Source organism: Crinia signifera, chromosome 8 (genome assembly GCF_055691185.1).
Source record: "Crinia signifera chromosome 8, ASM5569118v1, whole genome shotgun sequence".
NCBI lineage: Eukaryota > Metazoa > Chordata > Amphibia > Anura > Myobatrachidae > Crinia > Crinia signifera.
In genome coordinates this window covers 163035418-163054298 of record NC_139224.1, presented here as the reverse complement: position 1 = coordinate 163054298, position 18881 = coordinate 163035418, and the positions used below count along the sequence as shown (strand labels likewise).

Below are 18881 nucleotides of genomic sequence, written 5' to 3'. Positions count from 1 at the left end.
AAATAATACCAGCATCCATAAAGACTATATTTGAATTTTTCAAGTGAAGTAAAAGTTTAATATGCCATGTAATTCCTATATAAGCATATATGCAATTTATATATATATTTGTCATTTTATTTTATTGATTCTTTAGATTCTTCATCATCATCATGCAGTACATGAAATCTCGTACATAGCTAAGGATATCACAGACCATCGAGCATTTGGATATGTGTGTGGCAAGGAAGGAAACCACAGATTTGTGGCAATAAAAACCGCTCAGGCAGTAAGTACATCATTTTGTTAGAATTCAGCCGCGCCTTCAAACAAAATTTAAATCAATTTTTTTTTTTTCGATTTCTTATTACACCACAACACAAATTTTAAGTCTGGGTTCTGCATATCTGGGTTCTGGATATCTGATTTTTATTTCGGCCACATTACAAATTAAAGAAAAAAAAGTTAATCAGAATGAAATTATGGTTTTTAAGAACATTTCCCTATTTTCATACCTTTATTGTATGTAAAAATAAAACAAACTTTTGTTATGAATTTGAATTACTTTTATTTAAATAAAAAAAAAACAACATAAAAACCAAACAACTACTGTAACAGAATATATATATAAAAAAAAAGTTTTGAAATTAATATTGTTGATATTGTTGATATTTCTTCTGTGATTGTATGGACTTACTCATTTTAGCCCCCAAATATAATCCCCCATCATTGTATTGCCCCTGGAAACAACATTCAAAGTCCATCACATCGACCCGCTTGTCTCCTCCCTTTCTTACAAAAATACACGCTTCTTCTTTGGTCATTCAAAAACTTTTTATTTATTAGTCATTGTAAAAGCGACCAAAGCAAAGTTTTCAAAAAATAAACAAAGGTTTTGGTTATTATTAAATACAGAGAATAATAAAATAGTCATTAAAATAAAGACTCAAAACATTTTTTTTTTTTTGACCGGTGTTATCTGTCGGAGCAGTCAAACTTTTATCTGGTAAACCTTCTTGAACACCGGCAAAATATATCTTTGTTTCTGGACTAGATGCAAAATAAGGCTAAGTGAATGCCCTCATGCCTTGACATCGGTATAAAATATTTTGCTATCGTCAGGCTTTTGCAGAATGGCTGCTTTGGCTGGTGCGAAAATGTAGGAAACAGCTATTTTGCCTTCTGTTTTCTTTGACGTATGCAACATACAGTAAATGTCATTCATAAACGGTACAGACTATACAGCGGCTGAAAAGGCTTATATTGCGATACGAGCCGATATATTATACATTTTACAGATGTACAGCTTTGTTTCTTATTCTGAGACTGCTTGTCTTTATCAGAGAATCCTTACACATGAGCCGGAAGGATGGCATAAATAGATTTATCTGCAGTTCACATGTAAAATGTGCTTCCGTCACCAGCTCTTGATAAATCACCCGCTCTGAGAAAATGGTATTTCCATGCTAAGTGCAGAATTTTAACCAACACCTGTTTATGTGTAAGCGTCAGATACTATTTAGAATACATTTGTCTTTGTATCTTTTTCTGAGAGGTGTATACATAAAATTCCTGCTGCAAGCTAATTTCCAGCACTGTCCCTTCATTCCAGGCAGAGCCAGTCATTTTAGATTTGCGAGATTTGTTCCAGCTTATCTATGAACTGAAGCAGAGAGAAGAAATGGAGAAGAAAGCACAAAAAGATAAACAGTGCGAACAGGCAGTATATCAGGTACCTACGTGGTCTCTGTGGACAGGTTTTTTGTACTGCAGAGACATGCCATGTGTCCTGCAATAAGCGCTGACAGGAGGCATTGAAGAAAGTGTTTTGCCTATAAAGTATATACTGTAGCTATATTTTATTGTCTAATATTGTAAAAGGTAAATGTAAAAACAATGTGCTCAGTTTCATCATTTATTGGTTGACGACTGTTCTCAACTGCAGATTTGGGCAATTGATCCTTTTCTTGTGTTCTGCAGACATCATGCAGAACAGAATTAAGGCATTTGGTCATATTGCTCAGATGGCGGACTGTGTTTTGGCGAGACCTGTTCTAAATTTTAGCTAATTAAAATAGTGTCTTATAAGAATATGAGAGCTTCCAATCTAGACAGTGGGATGTGTTTGTATATTTTGTGGTACAGTAATGGGGACAATATGTGCCCTCTCCAATGTTATGGTACAGTAATGAGCTCCTTGTTTGCTCCTGCTGACACACGTAAATTCACACCCTCATACTCCGCTGGATGGATGACAGTATCAAAGTATGTCCATGCTTTTTCTTGGATCTAAAGTGTAGTCCAGCTACGTCTTTCCTGTCCTTCATTCCAATTGCGTTTTCATTCTTGTTTGCTTTTTATGTTCTGTTCCTTTCTTATTTCTGCTTACATTGGTTCAGACTATTTTGGAAGAAGATGTAGAAGATCCTGTTTACCAGGTAAGCTCTTGTGACCAATACTCTATGTAGAATTGTTTCAAGAACTTGACTTCCTAAGAATCGGTTACAAGATTATTGCAAGAAATGCGAAACAATTAAATATTTATTTGCTTTTTTTTTTTAAAGGTTAAATGTTAAAAATTAGTAGTTTATAACGTATCCCATGCGGAATATAATGTATGGTTTACATATTCGTTACTATTCAGATCTATAAAAATACTTAAATGTATATGAAAAGTGTTTATTATAATAAATTCCCAATAGTATCCGGGTCGTTGACACACAATGTCTAGGTCAACAGTCATTCGATCGAGTCACATATAGTCAAAAGATCGACACAAACAATAGGTCAAATTTACTATGGTCCGCACATGGAAATGTTGACATGAGTTGTTTTTTTAATCTATTTAATATTTTACACCCACTTGGACTCCAAATGGGAACGGTACATTAATTATGCTTAGGTGTCGACATTGACATCAATAAAATTAGAAAAACTCATGTTGACCTTTATTTGTGCATTTTATGTGCATACATTTTGCTTGGCAGGATGTCAACATGAAAAAGGTCGACATAGAAAACCTCAACATGAGTTTTTCATGTTTTTTTTTTTTAACTAGCCTGCTCATACTTTGCCATCTCAGTGGGCATAGAGGGAGAATTTAATAGTATTCCGAGTGCAATGAGCCATGCGAGGGGGCGCGGTACACTTATCCGGCGTCCATGTCGACCATATGTCATCATAGACACCCAAAAAAGTGAAAAAACATGTCGAACTTTTCCCATTTCGACTGTTTGCGTGTGTCGACCTTTAGACCATGTCAGCCTAATGCGTGTCTACCTTTTTCCATGTGTCAACCATTTGACTGTTGACCAACAGCGGTCTACCTGTTGAAAAATTGACCTAAGGGCCCATACCCATTTTGCTTGTGTCGACCTTGTGTGTGTTGATCTTTTGGAGTCCACCAAGACATTGTTGACCTAGACATTGTCGACCAGCTAGGCCACACCCATTCACAATTATATGCAAATTCTTCGACTCTTGCATCGTTGTCATTATAATCCACGTACTGATCCTTGATTGCTACATTATACGTCAATGAGTTCCACTGAGTTCAGAGGAAATTATACATTTTGGCCGTCTCGTGGGAGCCTGCTGTTCCCTATTGTAGTCAATCAGCACAGTTCAGGTTTTGTGCTATATGAAACACCCACCAGCCCAGCAGCAGTCACAATGCTTCAGTATTAATCCAGAATTAATACGATCAGTGAGCCAAATCAGATTATCTAGATCAAGTACAAGTGACACAGTGGCAATAAGTTAATTTAAATCATTATACAATGGCATCAATGTCACATTCCCCGTGTCGGTCTAGCATGTTCTAATCTAGTAACGTCTGGCCTTGTTACCATAACAAAAAGAAAGGAAGGATCTTAGTAAATGAGTTACATATTAGAAGTCAATTGAATTCTTAGACCTTTTAAATAAGGTTCCCACATTATTCCACGGTGTTATTAATGGCCAATAGCGTTTGGACGCAATACACACAAAATAGGCCTTACTCGGTCATTTATAAAACAGTATTAGAATATTGCAATTGTCTGACATTTATTATATTTATTTATCTATGACATTTATTTATTTGTTTAATAAATGGCGCAATTTCAAAGCACTTTTGCCCAATACTTTAGGAATTATCCACATTTGGAAGAAAAAAAAGCCCCTCTATTACAGCAGTAATCAGGTGGAAACTCCAGGGAAAGTTTATAGCCAATAAGATTAGATGTTGTGATCACATGCTTACTCCCATTGCTAAACCACTGCCATAGGCCATGGTGGGGCATGTAAAGCTTGATACAAGGCAACTGTATCATTAACTTAGAGGGGCACTTACTATAGCAGTTCCACAGTGGGCATTCACTTTTCGATATGATAAATTGGGCTGAAGATCCCAACTGTCAATGTGTCGTGTTCCGGCGACACTTAAAAGGGCGAGTTCTCAAATGAATGTAGTATCACATACAGCGGACAATTAGGGAGCAAATAAAGATATTGTAGTATATAGATGTACCGCTCTCTTGCCTAGGGGTGTGGTATAAATGACAGGTAAAACGTTGATAGTGTCTAGGTCATGGATGGGGAACCTACGGCCCTCCAGCTGTTGTTGAACTACACATCCCAGCATGCACTGCTACAGTTTTGCTATTTGGCCATGCTAAAACTGTTGCGGGGCATGCTGGGATGTGTAGTTCAACAACAGCTGGAGGGCCGAAGGTTCCCCTTCCCTGGTCTAGGTTGACCCCAAAAGTTTGACAAGCACAAGGTCAACATGGTAAAAAAAATATTTGTAATATTGATAATGTTACCTGCTCATTTACAATATTTATGTGTGTTTAGTTAAAGCGCTACATCGCCCGCCCTTAGATAATGCTGAAAGGTGCGTGTACAGCTGTTTTTTGAATATCTCTTGTTTGCTGCTTTCTTGACCTTATATATCTGAATTTCCTTCTTCTCTGTTTTTCCTGCTGTCGCTTCTGCTCTGTCTCTCTCCTTTGTGGGACTATGTTGTAGTACATAGTGTTTGAAGCTGGCCACGAGTCCATACGTGATCCAGACAGTGAAGAAAGCATATACCAGGTATCTATTGAGGGGGGAGAAACTGGAGTTTGCCAATAACTGACTTTGTTCCCAAATCATTACTGTTATTTGGGGCCATTCTATCAACCAGATGTTGGAGGTGGGGGGGGGGGGGGGGTATTAAACCTTCGTAGAACAGTGAGAGGCAATCTGATACACCTCAGAGGCCTTATTAGGAAGAGCCGCACATTACTCTTATGGGTACATTTACTAAAACTTCTCAAAGCAACCAATCAGATTCTGTCAAGAGAGGCGCACAAGGACCCGCGGCCACATTTTGCCCGTCACTGTTGTTAAGAGGACAGGTGGGGGTGTGGCCCAATCAGATACTAGCTAAGGTTCCTGTAGTACGTTCCATACAATGATAGCTAGGTTCTGGTTGGTTGCTTGGGGCAACACCTTTTCTTGTCCGCTTTAGAAGGTTCACTGTCTCTCCCTCCAAGAATAAGTTTAATTAATGCATTTGTGATGTCATTTGTGGGGAATTTGTTCATTGTTCAGACTCATTTTAGGGCGGACAGAAGTAGTTATGCAAATGAATGCAAATAAGAAAAGTATTGTTTTTGTTCCAGTAGGGGGCCTGATTTTGACCTGACCGCTAATTAAAGAATTTGCAAATTGAGCAATTATTGTCATAGCGCATGCATACCGCACACATCGCGCATGTGCCACGGTGATTAGTGACAGAAAATTTGTATGGTTGGCAAACGCAACGTGAACAATTTTTGACTGACAGTAAGTTGGCATTTGGGGGTCTAAACCGGCCATTTTCTGGGTGTGCAGACATGCCCAGGTGTTTTTGAGGTGGTTCTGTGATGTCACTGCTAGCTATTTCTGGCCCATCTCGGTCGCAGAGCAAAAACTCTTCGATGGTTCAGGAACTGCGTGTGGATTTGCGCGTGAGTAGAGATTAGTGATCCATTCACAATTCTCTCGCCATATATCAAGGGACGTCTTCTCTTTCTGTCTGGGCGGTGGCTTCCTCCTTGTGGTACACTGCAGATTGTCACGTTAGCGGTCAGGTCTGAATCAGGCCCCTAGCACGGTAAGGGTTTCTCCTGTCTCGATTAAACTACACACATCGCATGAACACTGTAAAGACAGCCATGTGCGGCATCGCAGTGCCTCGTACCTCACTGATGGTAAGGGGTAGCTTGGAAATTCTTGCGTAGACGTATTTTCATGAATGTTGCTCCCACAAATGGCTGCCACCACTCTGTATAGATATCCGTTTATATAATAACCCAGGTGACAAAAGGTCAAAAACTTTATTTATAACGACATGGTTAGGTAAGGTGCCAGAGGCCTGTCAGGTCATCGTAAGGTCATGGTAACGAATGCTCTGATATTTTGCTCTATCTATTTCTATAATGATTGTAACAAAAGAAAGTGAACAGAAAAATCACCGATTCCACTTTTTCTTGCACTGTATTGTGAATATCACCATCGAAGGGCTGTAGAGAGAAGGACACCAGTGCTGACATCAGTGACCCTCCCTCCTAACGGCCGCCTGCAGTTTCTGGGGAACTCCCAGAAAACACCGGCGTGCCGACACATCGTACCGTGCGCATGTGTGGTCATCTGATAATGGGACGGGCTGCGCATTTGCAGGACTGCAATCGGATCTGAATGAGGCCCCTAATGTAGGTGCCCACCAGCATCTCATGTCACATAGAGACACTTCGGGCTGGCTGCTGGCAACGCTTGTTTGCCCAGAAAACAAATCTCCCCTTATATGAATAATGGATGCCTCGGAGAGGAGCGTGGGCAGTATTGCTGGGCCCTTATCACCTCTGTAGCCATGGTTATTGCAGTACTACTCACTGCTTCCCTGACATGGCAGTATCTCATTGGTCAGACTGATCACATGACTTATGCCCATTACTACTGAATGGGAGCCAGATGCACTAAACTTCAAAAGTGATAAAATGGAGAGCGATAAACAACCAGCCAATCAGCTCCTGCCTGACATTTTTTAAACACAGTCTGTGACATGACAGGTAGGAGCTTATTGGCTGGCTGTTTATAACTCTCCATTTTATAACTTTTGAAACTTAGTGCATCTGGCCCCCATTCAGTAGTAATGGGCATAAGTCATGTGATCAGTCTGACCAATGAGAAACTGCCATGTGAGCAGTACTGCAATAACCATGGCTACAGAGGTCACAAAGGGTGTTTTTGCCCAGCATGTACGCACAGTGATGATGGGGAAAATCGCTGGGCTGAAAATCGCTCAGTCCATACACACTGAACAATTTTCGCCCATCCAAGTCGTCCACTCCGCCGCTCGTCTGCTGGTAATATTCGAGAAATTTCTCTGTAACATTCAGGAGTAAATGTACGTTTCTGATTGGTTGCACAAAAAACATCACCCACGGAACCTAGAAAGTAACGGCACATTTTGTGGGACTATAATTATAATAATTGTCACCAGCTCTGATTTCGCTAAATAAAATTAGTACTGCCAATTGGAAAACGGTACAAAACACATTTTGTTGATTTTACTATAATTGCCGTTTCTCATTATAAATACATGTAAATATTTTTTTAAACCTTAATTTATTCAACGTAACCACAGTAATTATAGATAAGATGAATGGTTATCACTGAGATGTTCCGCAGTGGTATATGGTATTGCTGGGCTCATTGTACCATATAGGATATGTTATTGTTTAACCCCTTCAGTGGTGGGTTTTTTTTTGGGAGCGCTCCCCACTGGGCGAGTTTTTTATGGGGAGAGCTCCCCTTAAAGAAAAAACACCACTACCTCCCTGGGTCCGGGCAGCGCCGCTGCACTGTCAATCAGCGGCTGCCCGGACCTGCGCCCCCCGCAGGTCCAGGGAGTTGTATTGAAGTGTGGGAGTACAGGGCTGTGAGAGCAGGAGGAAAGAGGGCCCTGCTCCAAGGAGCTTACCATCTAGAGCGGGAGTGGCCAAACTGGTCCTCGAGATCTAGCAATGGTCCACATTCCCCAGATCACCTAGCTGGTGCACAGCTGTAGTCATTACTGTCACATTTCTCAGATCACCTAGTTGGTGCACAGCTGTAGTCATTACTAACTGTCACATGCCCCAGATCACCTAGCTGGTGCACAGCTGTAGTCATTACTAAATGTCACATTCCCCAAATCACCTAGCTGGTGCACAGCTGTAGTCATTACTAACTGTCACAATCCCCAAATAACCTAGCTGGTGCACAGCTGTAGTCATTACTAACTGTCACATTCCCCAGATCACCTAGCTGGTGCACAGCTGTAGTCACTACTAACTGTCACATTCCCCAGATCACCTAGCTGGTGCACAGATGTAGTCATTACTAACTGTCACATTCCCCAGATCACTTAGCTGGTGCACAACTGTAGTCATTACTAACTGTCACATTCCCCAGATCACCTAGCTGGTGCACAGCTGTAGTCACTACTAACTGTCGCATTCCCCAGATCCCCTAGCTGGTGCACAACTGTAGTCATTACTAACTGTCACATCCCCCAGACCACCTAGCTTGGTGCACAGCTGTAGTCATTACTAACTGTCACATTCCCCAGATCCCCTAGCTGGTGCACAACTGTAGTCATTACTAACTGTCACATCCCCCAGACCACCTAGCTGGTGCACAGCTGTAGTCATTACTAACTGTCACATTCCCCAAATCACCTAGCTGGTGCACAACTGTAGTCATTACTAACTGTCACATCCCCCAGACCACCTAGCTGGTGAACAGCTGTAGTCATTACTAACTGTCACATTTTCAAACCTGCTGCATTCATTCCTTCTATAGATCCACAGGTTGCTTGAGACACATGAGCTGTTGGTAGACCTTGAGGACAGGTTTGGCCACCCCTGGTCTGTATGATAATGTATCAAATTAATAACAGTAATGTACAGTACTGTACAGAATACACCATAGTCATTTGCAAGGGACACATACAAAAGACCGACTTGATGTCCTGAGAGGGAGGAAATCCTGACAGGGACTTCATAAGTGACCCGACCCTCTACCCCCTAGCCCTAAACCTGCAGCTTAACACACCCCTCTCCGCTAGCGTTCAATCCTAACCCTGTACCCTGGCATCTCTCCAGGCACTATAGGGAATCTGATAGGATCCCTCTCCAGGACCAATGCCAAGATAAATAGAGTGTGACTGGAACATTATTCTAGAATAGTGTTTGAAAATCTTCAGCTTTTCACACGGGGCATACTGGGACTTGTAGTTCCATAGTATCTACCTTTACCTGTTTGACGACGTATGACTCATCACAGCTGAACGTAACTTCCCAGAGTGCATTTTTTTTGTTTTAACACCTTATTAATTATATATTCACTGTTTTTTTTTTGCTGTGCACCCCCCAAATCTATTTTAACTGACATCGGCATGGTAAATTGTCTGGGGATAACGCAGCCCTAGTTATGCGTCTCGCAGAAAGCCCCTAATTAGCAGATAACAGATGTGGATTATGTATTGTTCCTGGCTTGGATCGTTTCACTTACATGACAAAATTTGCTTTTGCAAAATGTGACTTAAATTATGATTCAAATGCAAAAGATCCACTTAATAAACTGCTGCCTGGTTAGCACACACCTGGTGCGTAATACAACTTAATTGTGTCTCCGGCACATATACTCCACATAGTCCTGTTAATTGCTTTTTAAAAAGGACCTTGGGCATTTTATAGAACTTACTGGGAACTCATGGGCGACGTTGTCCCTGACATGTATTACACTACGTTTATAATGATCGCCCAGATTTCCAAGGCAGCCCGATATGAAAATAATGTGATTAAAGCAAACGGAGAGACAGATTGTCAGTTGCAGATGTTGTTAATGTGATTAAATTGGAACTTTATTACAAACAGTAGAAAACGCTGTAAAACTGACATTAAACAGATACATATCTCATATAAAGTACTAGTGAGACGTTGTATACAATGTGATGGAGTCGCCCGAAGCCGCAAAGCGATATTTGAATACATCGCAAGGATGCGAGAAATCTCTGCACGGATGAATGATCTTATGGTGTTTCTTACCATGTATGCGTCGCTGTCGGCTACCCCCGCAGAGTGGCGTCAAAAAGGGGGCAGGTACTTTTTACCCAGGCCAGGGTCCCGCTCCCCACGCCCCCGTTGCAGGGAGCCAGGCAGTGAGGAGAGAGAGGACAGCCTCTCTCCCCAGCTGAGCACCCACAACCCCCCACGCACCGTGAGAGGAGCAGGGTCTGCGTAAAGAAGCCCATACACCGCAATCCCCCTTTGAGTTACCTGTGACTGTTACCGGGCAGCAGGATTGCATGCGATATATCGCCAGGCCAGCCCTGCTCAGAAGCAATCAGACGGTGTGACTCGCAGGCGCGGGTGCGATGTGTACGGGACCTGTGGTCATTCTCCTGCAATTTGGGCTCTTTTACTGAGATCACAGGAAAACAGCCCAAATTCATACTTCCCAATTGTCCCACTTTTCGAGGCAACGTCCCGTTTTTATGGGACTGATATACTGTAGTTTTTGAGTCTATACTCTGTGGCGCTGAATCTAAGTGTCTGCAGCACTAGTCGCTTGTAGTCACTTCCCTAGTAACTGTACATTACAGGTTTATAGAAATGGTAAGTGACTGTGTGCGCTGACACCTTCCCAGTGTGTAGGTGACCGTATTATAAAGGTGAACAATTACCTTATTATATCTATCTTCACCTCACAGCGAGGCTCTTCAATAATATAAGAGATGGGGACATGGGGAAGACGGAGAAACAAATAGTGTGATATTGCCAGGGATAACAATTTATTAATACATAAACACTCAAAACACAATAAAATATTTTTTTACACACAATAATAAAATTGGACCGATTTGTAAGGTCTCCTTAATATTGTGGGTGGGGGTTTACCAGATCATGGTGATTTTGAACGCCTGTAGGAAAGTTTTTTCAATCCTTAGAAGGCCCTTGGTTCTCCTGATAAACCTGGGTCCCAGGTGTCTCACAAATCTCCAGCTCTGGATTCCTCCTTCCCATACACAACACTCCAGCCTCCTGCAACGCGTATCGGGAGCTACTTGTCCCTTCGTCAGGCCAGGTTGATCCGGAGAACCAAGGGCCTTCTAAGGATTGATAGAACTTTCCTACAGGCGTTCAAAATCACCATGATCTGGTAAACCCCCAGACATAATATTAAGGAGACCTTACAAATCGGTCCAATTTTATTATTGTGTGTAAAAAATATTTTATTGTGTTTGAGTGTTTTTGTATTAATAAATTGTTATCCCTGGCAATATCACACTATTTGTTCCTCCGTCTTCCTCATGTCCCCATCTCTTATATTATTGGAGAGCCTCGCTGTGAGGTGAAGATAGATATAATAAGGGAAGTAACATTTATTTTCCACTCACGAATTGTTCACCTCTATAATACGGTCACCTACACATCGGGAAGGTGTCAGCGCACAAAGTCACTTACCATTTCTATAAACCTGTTTTTTTGGGACGTTCCTGTGTCCTGCGGGGGGGGGGGGGGGGGCAGTTGGGAGTCCCAAACTGTCATTTGTGAATAGACGCTGTGCAGTGCCCCTCTTTCTGCCTCTCCAATGTTGGGAGGTATGCAAATTGCAGGTGAATTGCTTATGGCAGCCATGTCCAAACTATGGCCCTACAGTGGTTGTGGAACTACACATCCAAGCATGCCTTGCAATAGTTTTAGCATTTCCTAATATCAAAACCGTGGCAAGGCATGATGGGACTTGCAGTTCCACAACAGCTGGAGGGCCATAGGTTGGCCATGGCATAGGGTATAGGGGCCTTTAGAGGTGGGGGGTGAATGGACTTACCCCTCAATGCTTATTAGTTTAGCTTTTGGGCGTTCCCTCCATGTTGCATACTGGCTGCCATGGTAACGTAGGTTCTTATGTTTGTAAACATTTTAAAGAATTTTGCAAACTTCATATAATACAGGAAATATTCTCAGGATATTTTAGTATTTTTAGGGGCATGGCCGGGGCAGCTAATGATGCTCCTACGTGGGCAGGGCTGGATCACTGTTGGTAGGAGCGCCATGGGTATGATTCATTGCTGATGTTTACTCATAGTTACTGTACCTCCCCTCCTGCAATCTGCAGGAGTCTCCCTGACATAGCAGCAATCTCCCTCTCTCCCTCATTAGTCTAGCAATCTCCCTCATGTCACCTAGCCCACATTACACAGGTTACATCATAGTTACCTCCCCTCCTGCATTCTGCAGGAGACTCCCTGGCATAGCAGCAATCTCCCTCTCTCCCTCATCAGTCTAGCAATCTCCCTCATGTCACCTAGCCCACATTACACTGTTACATCATAGTTATCTCCCCTCAGGAGACTCCCTGACATAGCAGCAACCTCCCTCTATCCCTCATTAGTCTAGCAATCTCCCTCTCTCCCTCATTAGTCTAGCAATCTCCCTCATGTCACCTAGCCCACATTACACTGTTACACCATAGTTACCTCCCCTCCTGCATTCTGCAGGAGACTCCCTGTCATAGCAGCAATCGCCCTCTCCCCCTCATTAGTCTAGCAATCTCCCTCATGTCACCTAGCCCACATTACACAGGTTACATCATAGTTACCTCCCCTCCTGCATTCTGCAGGAGACTCCCTGACATAGCAGCAATCCCCCTCTCCCCCTCATTAGTCTAGCAATCTCCCTCATGTCACCTAGCCCACATTACACTGTTACACCATAGTTACCTCCCCTCCTGCAATCTGTAGGAGACTCCCTGACATAGCAGCAATCTCCCTCTCCCCCTCATTAGTCTAGCAATCTCCCTCAATTCCCCTAGCCCACATTACACTGTTACATCATAGTTACCTCCCCTCCTACATTCTGCAGGAGACTCCCTGACATAGCAGCAATCTCCCTCTCTCCCTCATTAGTCTAGCAATCTCCCTCATGTCACCTAACCCACATTACACTGTTACATCATAGTAACCGCCCCTCCTGCATTCTGCAGGAGACTCCCTGACATAGCAGCAATCTCCCTCTCTCCCTCATTAGTCTAGCAATCTCCCTCAATTCCCCTAGCCCACATTACACTGTTACATCATAGTTACCGCCCCTCCTGCATTCTGCAGGAGACTCCCTGACATAGCAGCAATCTCCCTCTCTCCCTCATTAGTCTAGCAATCTCCCTCATGTCACCTAGCCCACATTACACTGTTACATCATAGTTACCTCCCCTCCTGCATTCTGCAGGAGACTCCCTGACATAGCAGCAATCTCCCTCTCTCCCTCATTAGTCTAGCAATCTCCCTCATGTCACCTAGCCCACATTACACTGTTACATCATAGTTACCGCCCCTCCTGCATTCTGCAGGAGACTCCCTGACATAGCAGCAATCTCCCTCTCTCCCTCATTAGTCTAGCAATCTCCCTCAATTCCCCTAGCCCACATTACACTGTTACATCATAGTTACCTCCCCTCCTGCATTCTGCAGGAGACTCCCTGACATAGCAGCAATCTCCCTCTCTCCCTCTCTCCCTCTCTCCCTCATTAGTCTAGCAATCTCCCTCATGTCACCTAGCCCACATTACACGGTAAAATCATAGTTACCTCCCCTCCTGCATTCTGCAGGAGACTCCCGGATATAGCAGCAATCTCCCTCTCTCCCTCATTAGTCTAGCAATCTCCGCCATGTCACCTAGCCCACATTACATCATAGTAACCTCCCCTGCAACATTCTGCAGGAGACTCCCTGACATAGCAGCAATCTCCCTCTCTCCCTCATTAGTCTACCAATCTCCCTTATGTCACCTAGCCCACATTACACTGTTACATCATAGTTACCTCCCCTGCAACATTCTGCAGGAGACTCCCTGAAATAGCAGCAATCTCCCTCTCTCCCTCATTAGTGTAGCAATCTCCCTCATGTCACCTAGCCCACATTACACTATTACATTTTTGGGGAAAAAAAGGAATGATAGATAGATACATTTACATTGAATCATCAGCACCATTTCCCAGCACATTACCAAGTATAGTATCTCTTACTAACTGCTTTGGGGATCATCTACATTTGGATATAAGTCATTTTACAAGATTCCTCTCAGATGTAGCAGTACACACCCACGCTTCTAGGTGCCACATTCACAATCTCTTTTCACAATCTCTCCATATATGGAACTAGACACACCCTTTGGGTGGAGCATGACACTCCCCCTCAATGGGGCGCTGTGCACAATTCTACTACTACCAACTAAAATCTCCCTGAAACTAGTTTTCAAAAGTAGGCAAGTACGTTGTTTTTACTTAATATTTAAAAGGATGCATGCAGATCTCTATGACAGTCATCTTAAAATCTATTATACTCAATATTATTAATGCCCAGGTGGAGTTTAGAAATGACAATGAAGACGTGCATTTCAAGTTGTGTCTCACTCAGGCCCTTTACATTCAAACTAGACTCTTTGGGCTTTGGAGCAGTGGCGCACTCGGGGGGGGGGGGTTATGGCTACCTATAACCCCACCCCCCTGACTGATTACAATTGGAGTCCTACTTCCTTGCAGCAGAATGCCATGATTTGTGAGTGTCCCAGCTTCTGGGCAGGCAGATTAGATCCATGTAACTATCTCCGCATTGTCCCTTGGAGTACGGCTTAATGCAGAAAATAGTCACTCACTGCTTACATTAGTGTCCAGGCGAGTGTTCTTATCTAGGAGGTGTCTGCCGAGATCTGACGATGATCATTATTCTAATTATGTCATGGTATGATCACAGAGGTCACGCCGATGGTCTTGTGCATTGGCTTCCTCCTAGATGAGGCCTTTATATGTGTAATTCACATTGCTCCGCTCAGGAACAACCCTGTAATATCAGCCTAGATGAAGGCAAGTGATCTTTTCTGCATTTTCTGCATGAGTTGAAGACACTGGGACTGAAGAGCTGTCCAGGGTTTAGAGAGAAAATATAATGAAAGGTGAAATTCACGGACACTTCCATCTTCTGCGTCCTGTAATGCAAACTACAGTGTGTCAGGAAACAGTTAAATCTGGATAGTACGGCCAGGGAAAATGCATCTCAGATGTAAAGAACCCCCCCCCCCTCCAAAAAAAAAAAAATACTTTGAGCCAAGTTTTACAAACAACTCATGAAATACAGTAAAAAAAAAAAAAAAAAATGAAAGGATTGGAATTAGCATACCATCAAAGCGGCTGGTTTTAGAAGTGATCAGACATATAGAGGATTTACATCTGCCTCCTCCTTAATTACCCGGCAGCTGTGTTGCATAGGTGGGGTACTGTCACTAGGTCTACAAGCAGATGGTCGACACAATTAGGTCGACATGCATTAAGGTCGACATGCAGGAAGGTCGACGTGGCTGTAGTTCAACATGGGTTAGGTCGACACGGTCATTAGGTTGACACAAGAATTAGGTCAACATGGGGAATGTCGACAGTCAAAAGGTCGACATGGGGTTTTTCACATTTTCTTTGAGCCGTCATGCCCTACCATCCACTAGGGCGTGGTGGGAGAATAAAATAGTGTGCCGAGCGTAGCACGGAACCGTGCTCGAAGCATGGCGAGCGCAGGGAGCCATGCGAGGGGTGTGGTGCTACGTTTCAGTATCCATGTCGACTGTGTCAAAATTCGGGACAAAAAAATGTGAAAAAGCCCCATGCCGACCTTTCGACTGTCAACATTCCCCAAGTCGATCTAATGCTTCTGTCGACCTAATGACCCTATCAACCTAACCCATGTCGACCGACAGTTATGTCAACCTTAATGCTCGTCAACCTAATGGTGTCGACCATCATTCTGTCTACCCAATGATTCATACCCGTGTAGGTTTGGGTGGAAAAACAAGCATTGCTTTCCTTAAAACCTGGACTGTTGGGGGCGTCGGAGCAAAGCGTTTGATGTACACTGAGGCAGCTGGGTAAAGCCGGCCACGTTCCGACCGCACCATACACTGGTAGGTAACCGTTCAAACCAGTCAGTTTGATTGGATTGCGCAGTAATTGCGCAGTGTATGGCCAGCTTGAGACTGCTGGTTCTGGAGCAAAATGTGGGCAGTTAGTTCATTCACATAATGCTGGGGGTTTTTAGCTAAAAAGTGTAATTGGAGTTTAAGTTGTTTTTTTATCTGTTTACCACAATTATTCCAAATTCTATTATTAGTGCGCAAAGGAATGACTGTCCGCACCGCTTCTATATTTGCACAAACGTGAGCCTAATTGTCTGCCGGGAGTATATGAAGTTACCAGCCCACTTCCCGGACAGTGGTGATACCCCTATAAATCTGGGGTGTTTCTACAGAAATGATCCAATGACCCCCGTTATTCATGACAACATTTATGTTTTTTGTACTAAATTGCGTTTACTGTAACTTATCATAATGCTGGGTACACACTCGGCTGACAGATCGCCATACACAAGTACTGACTGTCAGCCTGATGTGTTGTGTGTAACTGCACAACATTGTGCTCTGTGTATGGGCTGACTTGAATGGGAATCAGATCTAGTATGTTGCTAAAAAACACCCGCAATGCTCCGCTGATGATCCGATTCTGATATATCATAAGTGGTGCATGTATGATCTAAAGCAGGCATGTCCAAACTGTGGCCCTCCAGCTGTTGTGAAACTACACATCCCAGCATGCTTTGCCATCGTTTTAGCATTCCCTAATAGCAAAATGTGGCAAGGCATGATGGGACTTGTAGTTTGACAACAGCTGGAGGGCCATCGTTTGGACATACCCGATCTACAGGATACGATTCGCATCAGATCCGATCTCATGTCAAACACCTCTGATATATCGTCCCAATCTGACGGAATCGGTTGAAATCACTCCAAATCCAATCTGTGTATGGTGCACCTTTAGTAATGACTACACCTGTGCACCATCTAGGTGGTCTGGAAAACATGGACTGTTGGTAGATCTCAATGACCGGTTTGCCCACCCCTGGTGTAGATCTATTGATCCACTCTTGAGTTTGATCAGGGCACTGACATGAAGACCTCATTTTGCTTATTTGAATAACAGGGAACATATTACATACCTGCAACCAATCAGAGAGCAGCTTTCACCATCACTGTGTAGGCATAGAAAAAGAGAAGAACTTCTCTAGGGGCCTTATTCTAGTTCACTCTTTCTGACAAAATCCTTCTTAGATGGACAAAACCATGTGCACTGCAGGGGGGCAGATGTAAAATGTGCAGAGAGAATTAGATTTGGGTGAGTTATTTTGTTTCTGTGCAGGGTAAATACTGACTGCTTTATTTTTACACTGCAATATAGATCTCACTTTGAAGTAAAACCCCACCCAAATCTAATTCTCTCTGCACAAGTAATATCTGCCCCACATGCAGTGCACATGGTTTTGTCCATCTAAGAAGGAATTTGTCAGAAAGAGTGAACTAGAATAAGACCCAAAGTTCTTGAACTGCTGCATCTACTTCCAAATATGATTTATTTAAACATAGTCATTGTCATCTGGAGTTTGTGGGGTACTACAGAGCAAAGTTGGTTGGCATCCATTGTTCTCATGTGAAATACTGGTGCAATTTCACCATAGTGTCTGTATATAACATAGTGTCTGTATATAACATAGTGTCTGTATATAACATAGATGCTCTAGATACATCAGTCCGATATAGAAGCATTTGTCCTGTCGTATATGTCTGTAATTTGTGTGACTGTGCTACATTCACATTTCATATTTACCTAGGACATATCTGACTTAATTTTAGGTTCCTACCAGCCATAAGAAAGAAGGTGTCTATGATGTGCCAAAAAATCAGCCGATAAGTGTACGTATAATTTCTTATCTTACGCCATTCATATGATAACGCTGTTATGTTGTTTCCTTGCTCTTATGATTTAGGTGCAGGCATGTCCAAACTACGGCCCTTCAGCTGTTGTGAAACTACAAGTCCCATCATGCCTTGCCACAGTTTTGCCATTAGGGAATGCTAAGACTATGGCAAGGCATGCTGGGATGTGTAGTTTCACAGCAGCTGGAGGGCCACAGTTTGGACATGCCTGATTTAGGGGTTGTGTAAGATGCATTAATGATATAATGTTATAGGGGGTCAAATCCTGACACATTACAGAAAGTGTTTGTACAGTATGGGGGGAATTTCCTAAGATTGGAGTTCTAGCTCATATGAATTGTTGCTATGGGCAACCAACCAGAATCTATTTCTTATTTATTTAGCACCTTCTAGAAGATAATAGATAGGATCTGATTGGTTGCCCTTAGCAACATCCCATCTGAAATAGACCTCCCACCTTAGTAAATTTCCCCCAATGTGTCCTCCGTGGGGCAGTGTTAGGGATTTTTTTAAACGAATGTGCAATTGGGATCTAAATTCCTACATACAAACTCGTAAACATTTCCCGTTACCACTTGGATATATTAAAATTTCATATGTATAATACAGGAATGTGCTTATTCCAGAGATCTTAATATAATAACTCATACAGGTAAGAGACAAGTTATATGTTATTCTGGGGTCTCTGGATGAAGTTTTTCTGACATATTTTATACTCTGTGCTGCTGGGGACCCTGCTCCTCCACTATATAACTCTCAGTCTGTTGCATCTCCTGATATACTCTGTGCTGCTGGGGACCCTGCTCCTCCCACTATATAACTCTCAGTCTGTGGCTTCCTGCTGCCTCCATTCCCCTCCTCACATCATGTCACTGCCCCTGTCACATGCAGCCCTGTCCTCACTGACACATCAGTCATCTCCTGATATACTCTGTGCTGCTGGGGACCATGCTCCTCCCACTATATAACTCGCTCCTCCCACTATATAACTCTCAGTCTGTGGCTTCCTGCAGCCTCCATTCCCCTCCTCACATCATG

The 18881-nt window shown here is 42.9% G+C and overlaps 1 protein-coding gene across 15 annotated transcripts in view; it reads left to right on the top strand.

The window, feature by feature from the left end:
- Window positions 1–18881, top strand: part of DAB1 (DAB adaptor protein 1) — a 587491-nt gene that overhangs the window by 518851 nt on the left and 49759 nt on the right. For 10 of the 15 annotated variants that reach the window (XM_083157604.1, XM_083157603.1, XM_083157598.1 and 7 more), the window contains 5 exons: window positions 137–268; window positions 1592–1711; window positions 2379–2417; window positions 4990–5055; window positions 17760–17819. In XM_083157604.1, the coding sequence (XP_083013730.1) occupies window positions 137–268; window positions 1592–1711; window positions 2379–2417; window positions 4990–5055; window positions 17760–17819 (417 nt within the window). The remainder of the gene's footprint in view (window positions 1–136; window positions 269–1591; window positions 1712–2378; window positions 2418–4989; window positions 5056–17759; window positions 17820–18881) is intronic. The other 5 variants (XM_083157607.1, XM_083157610.1, XM_083157612.1 and 2 more) reach the window with 2 other exon arrangements.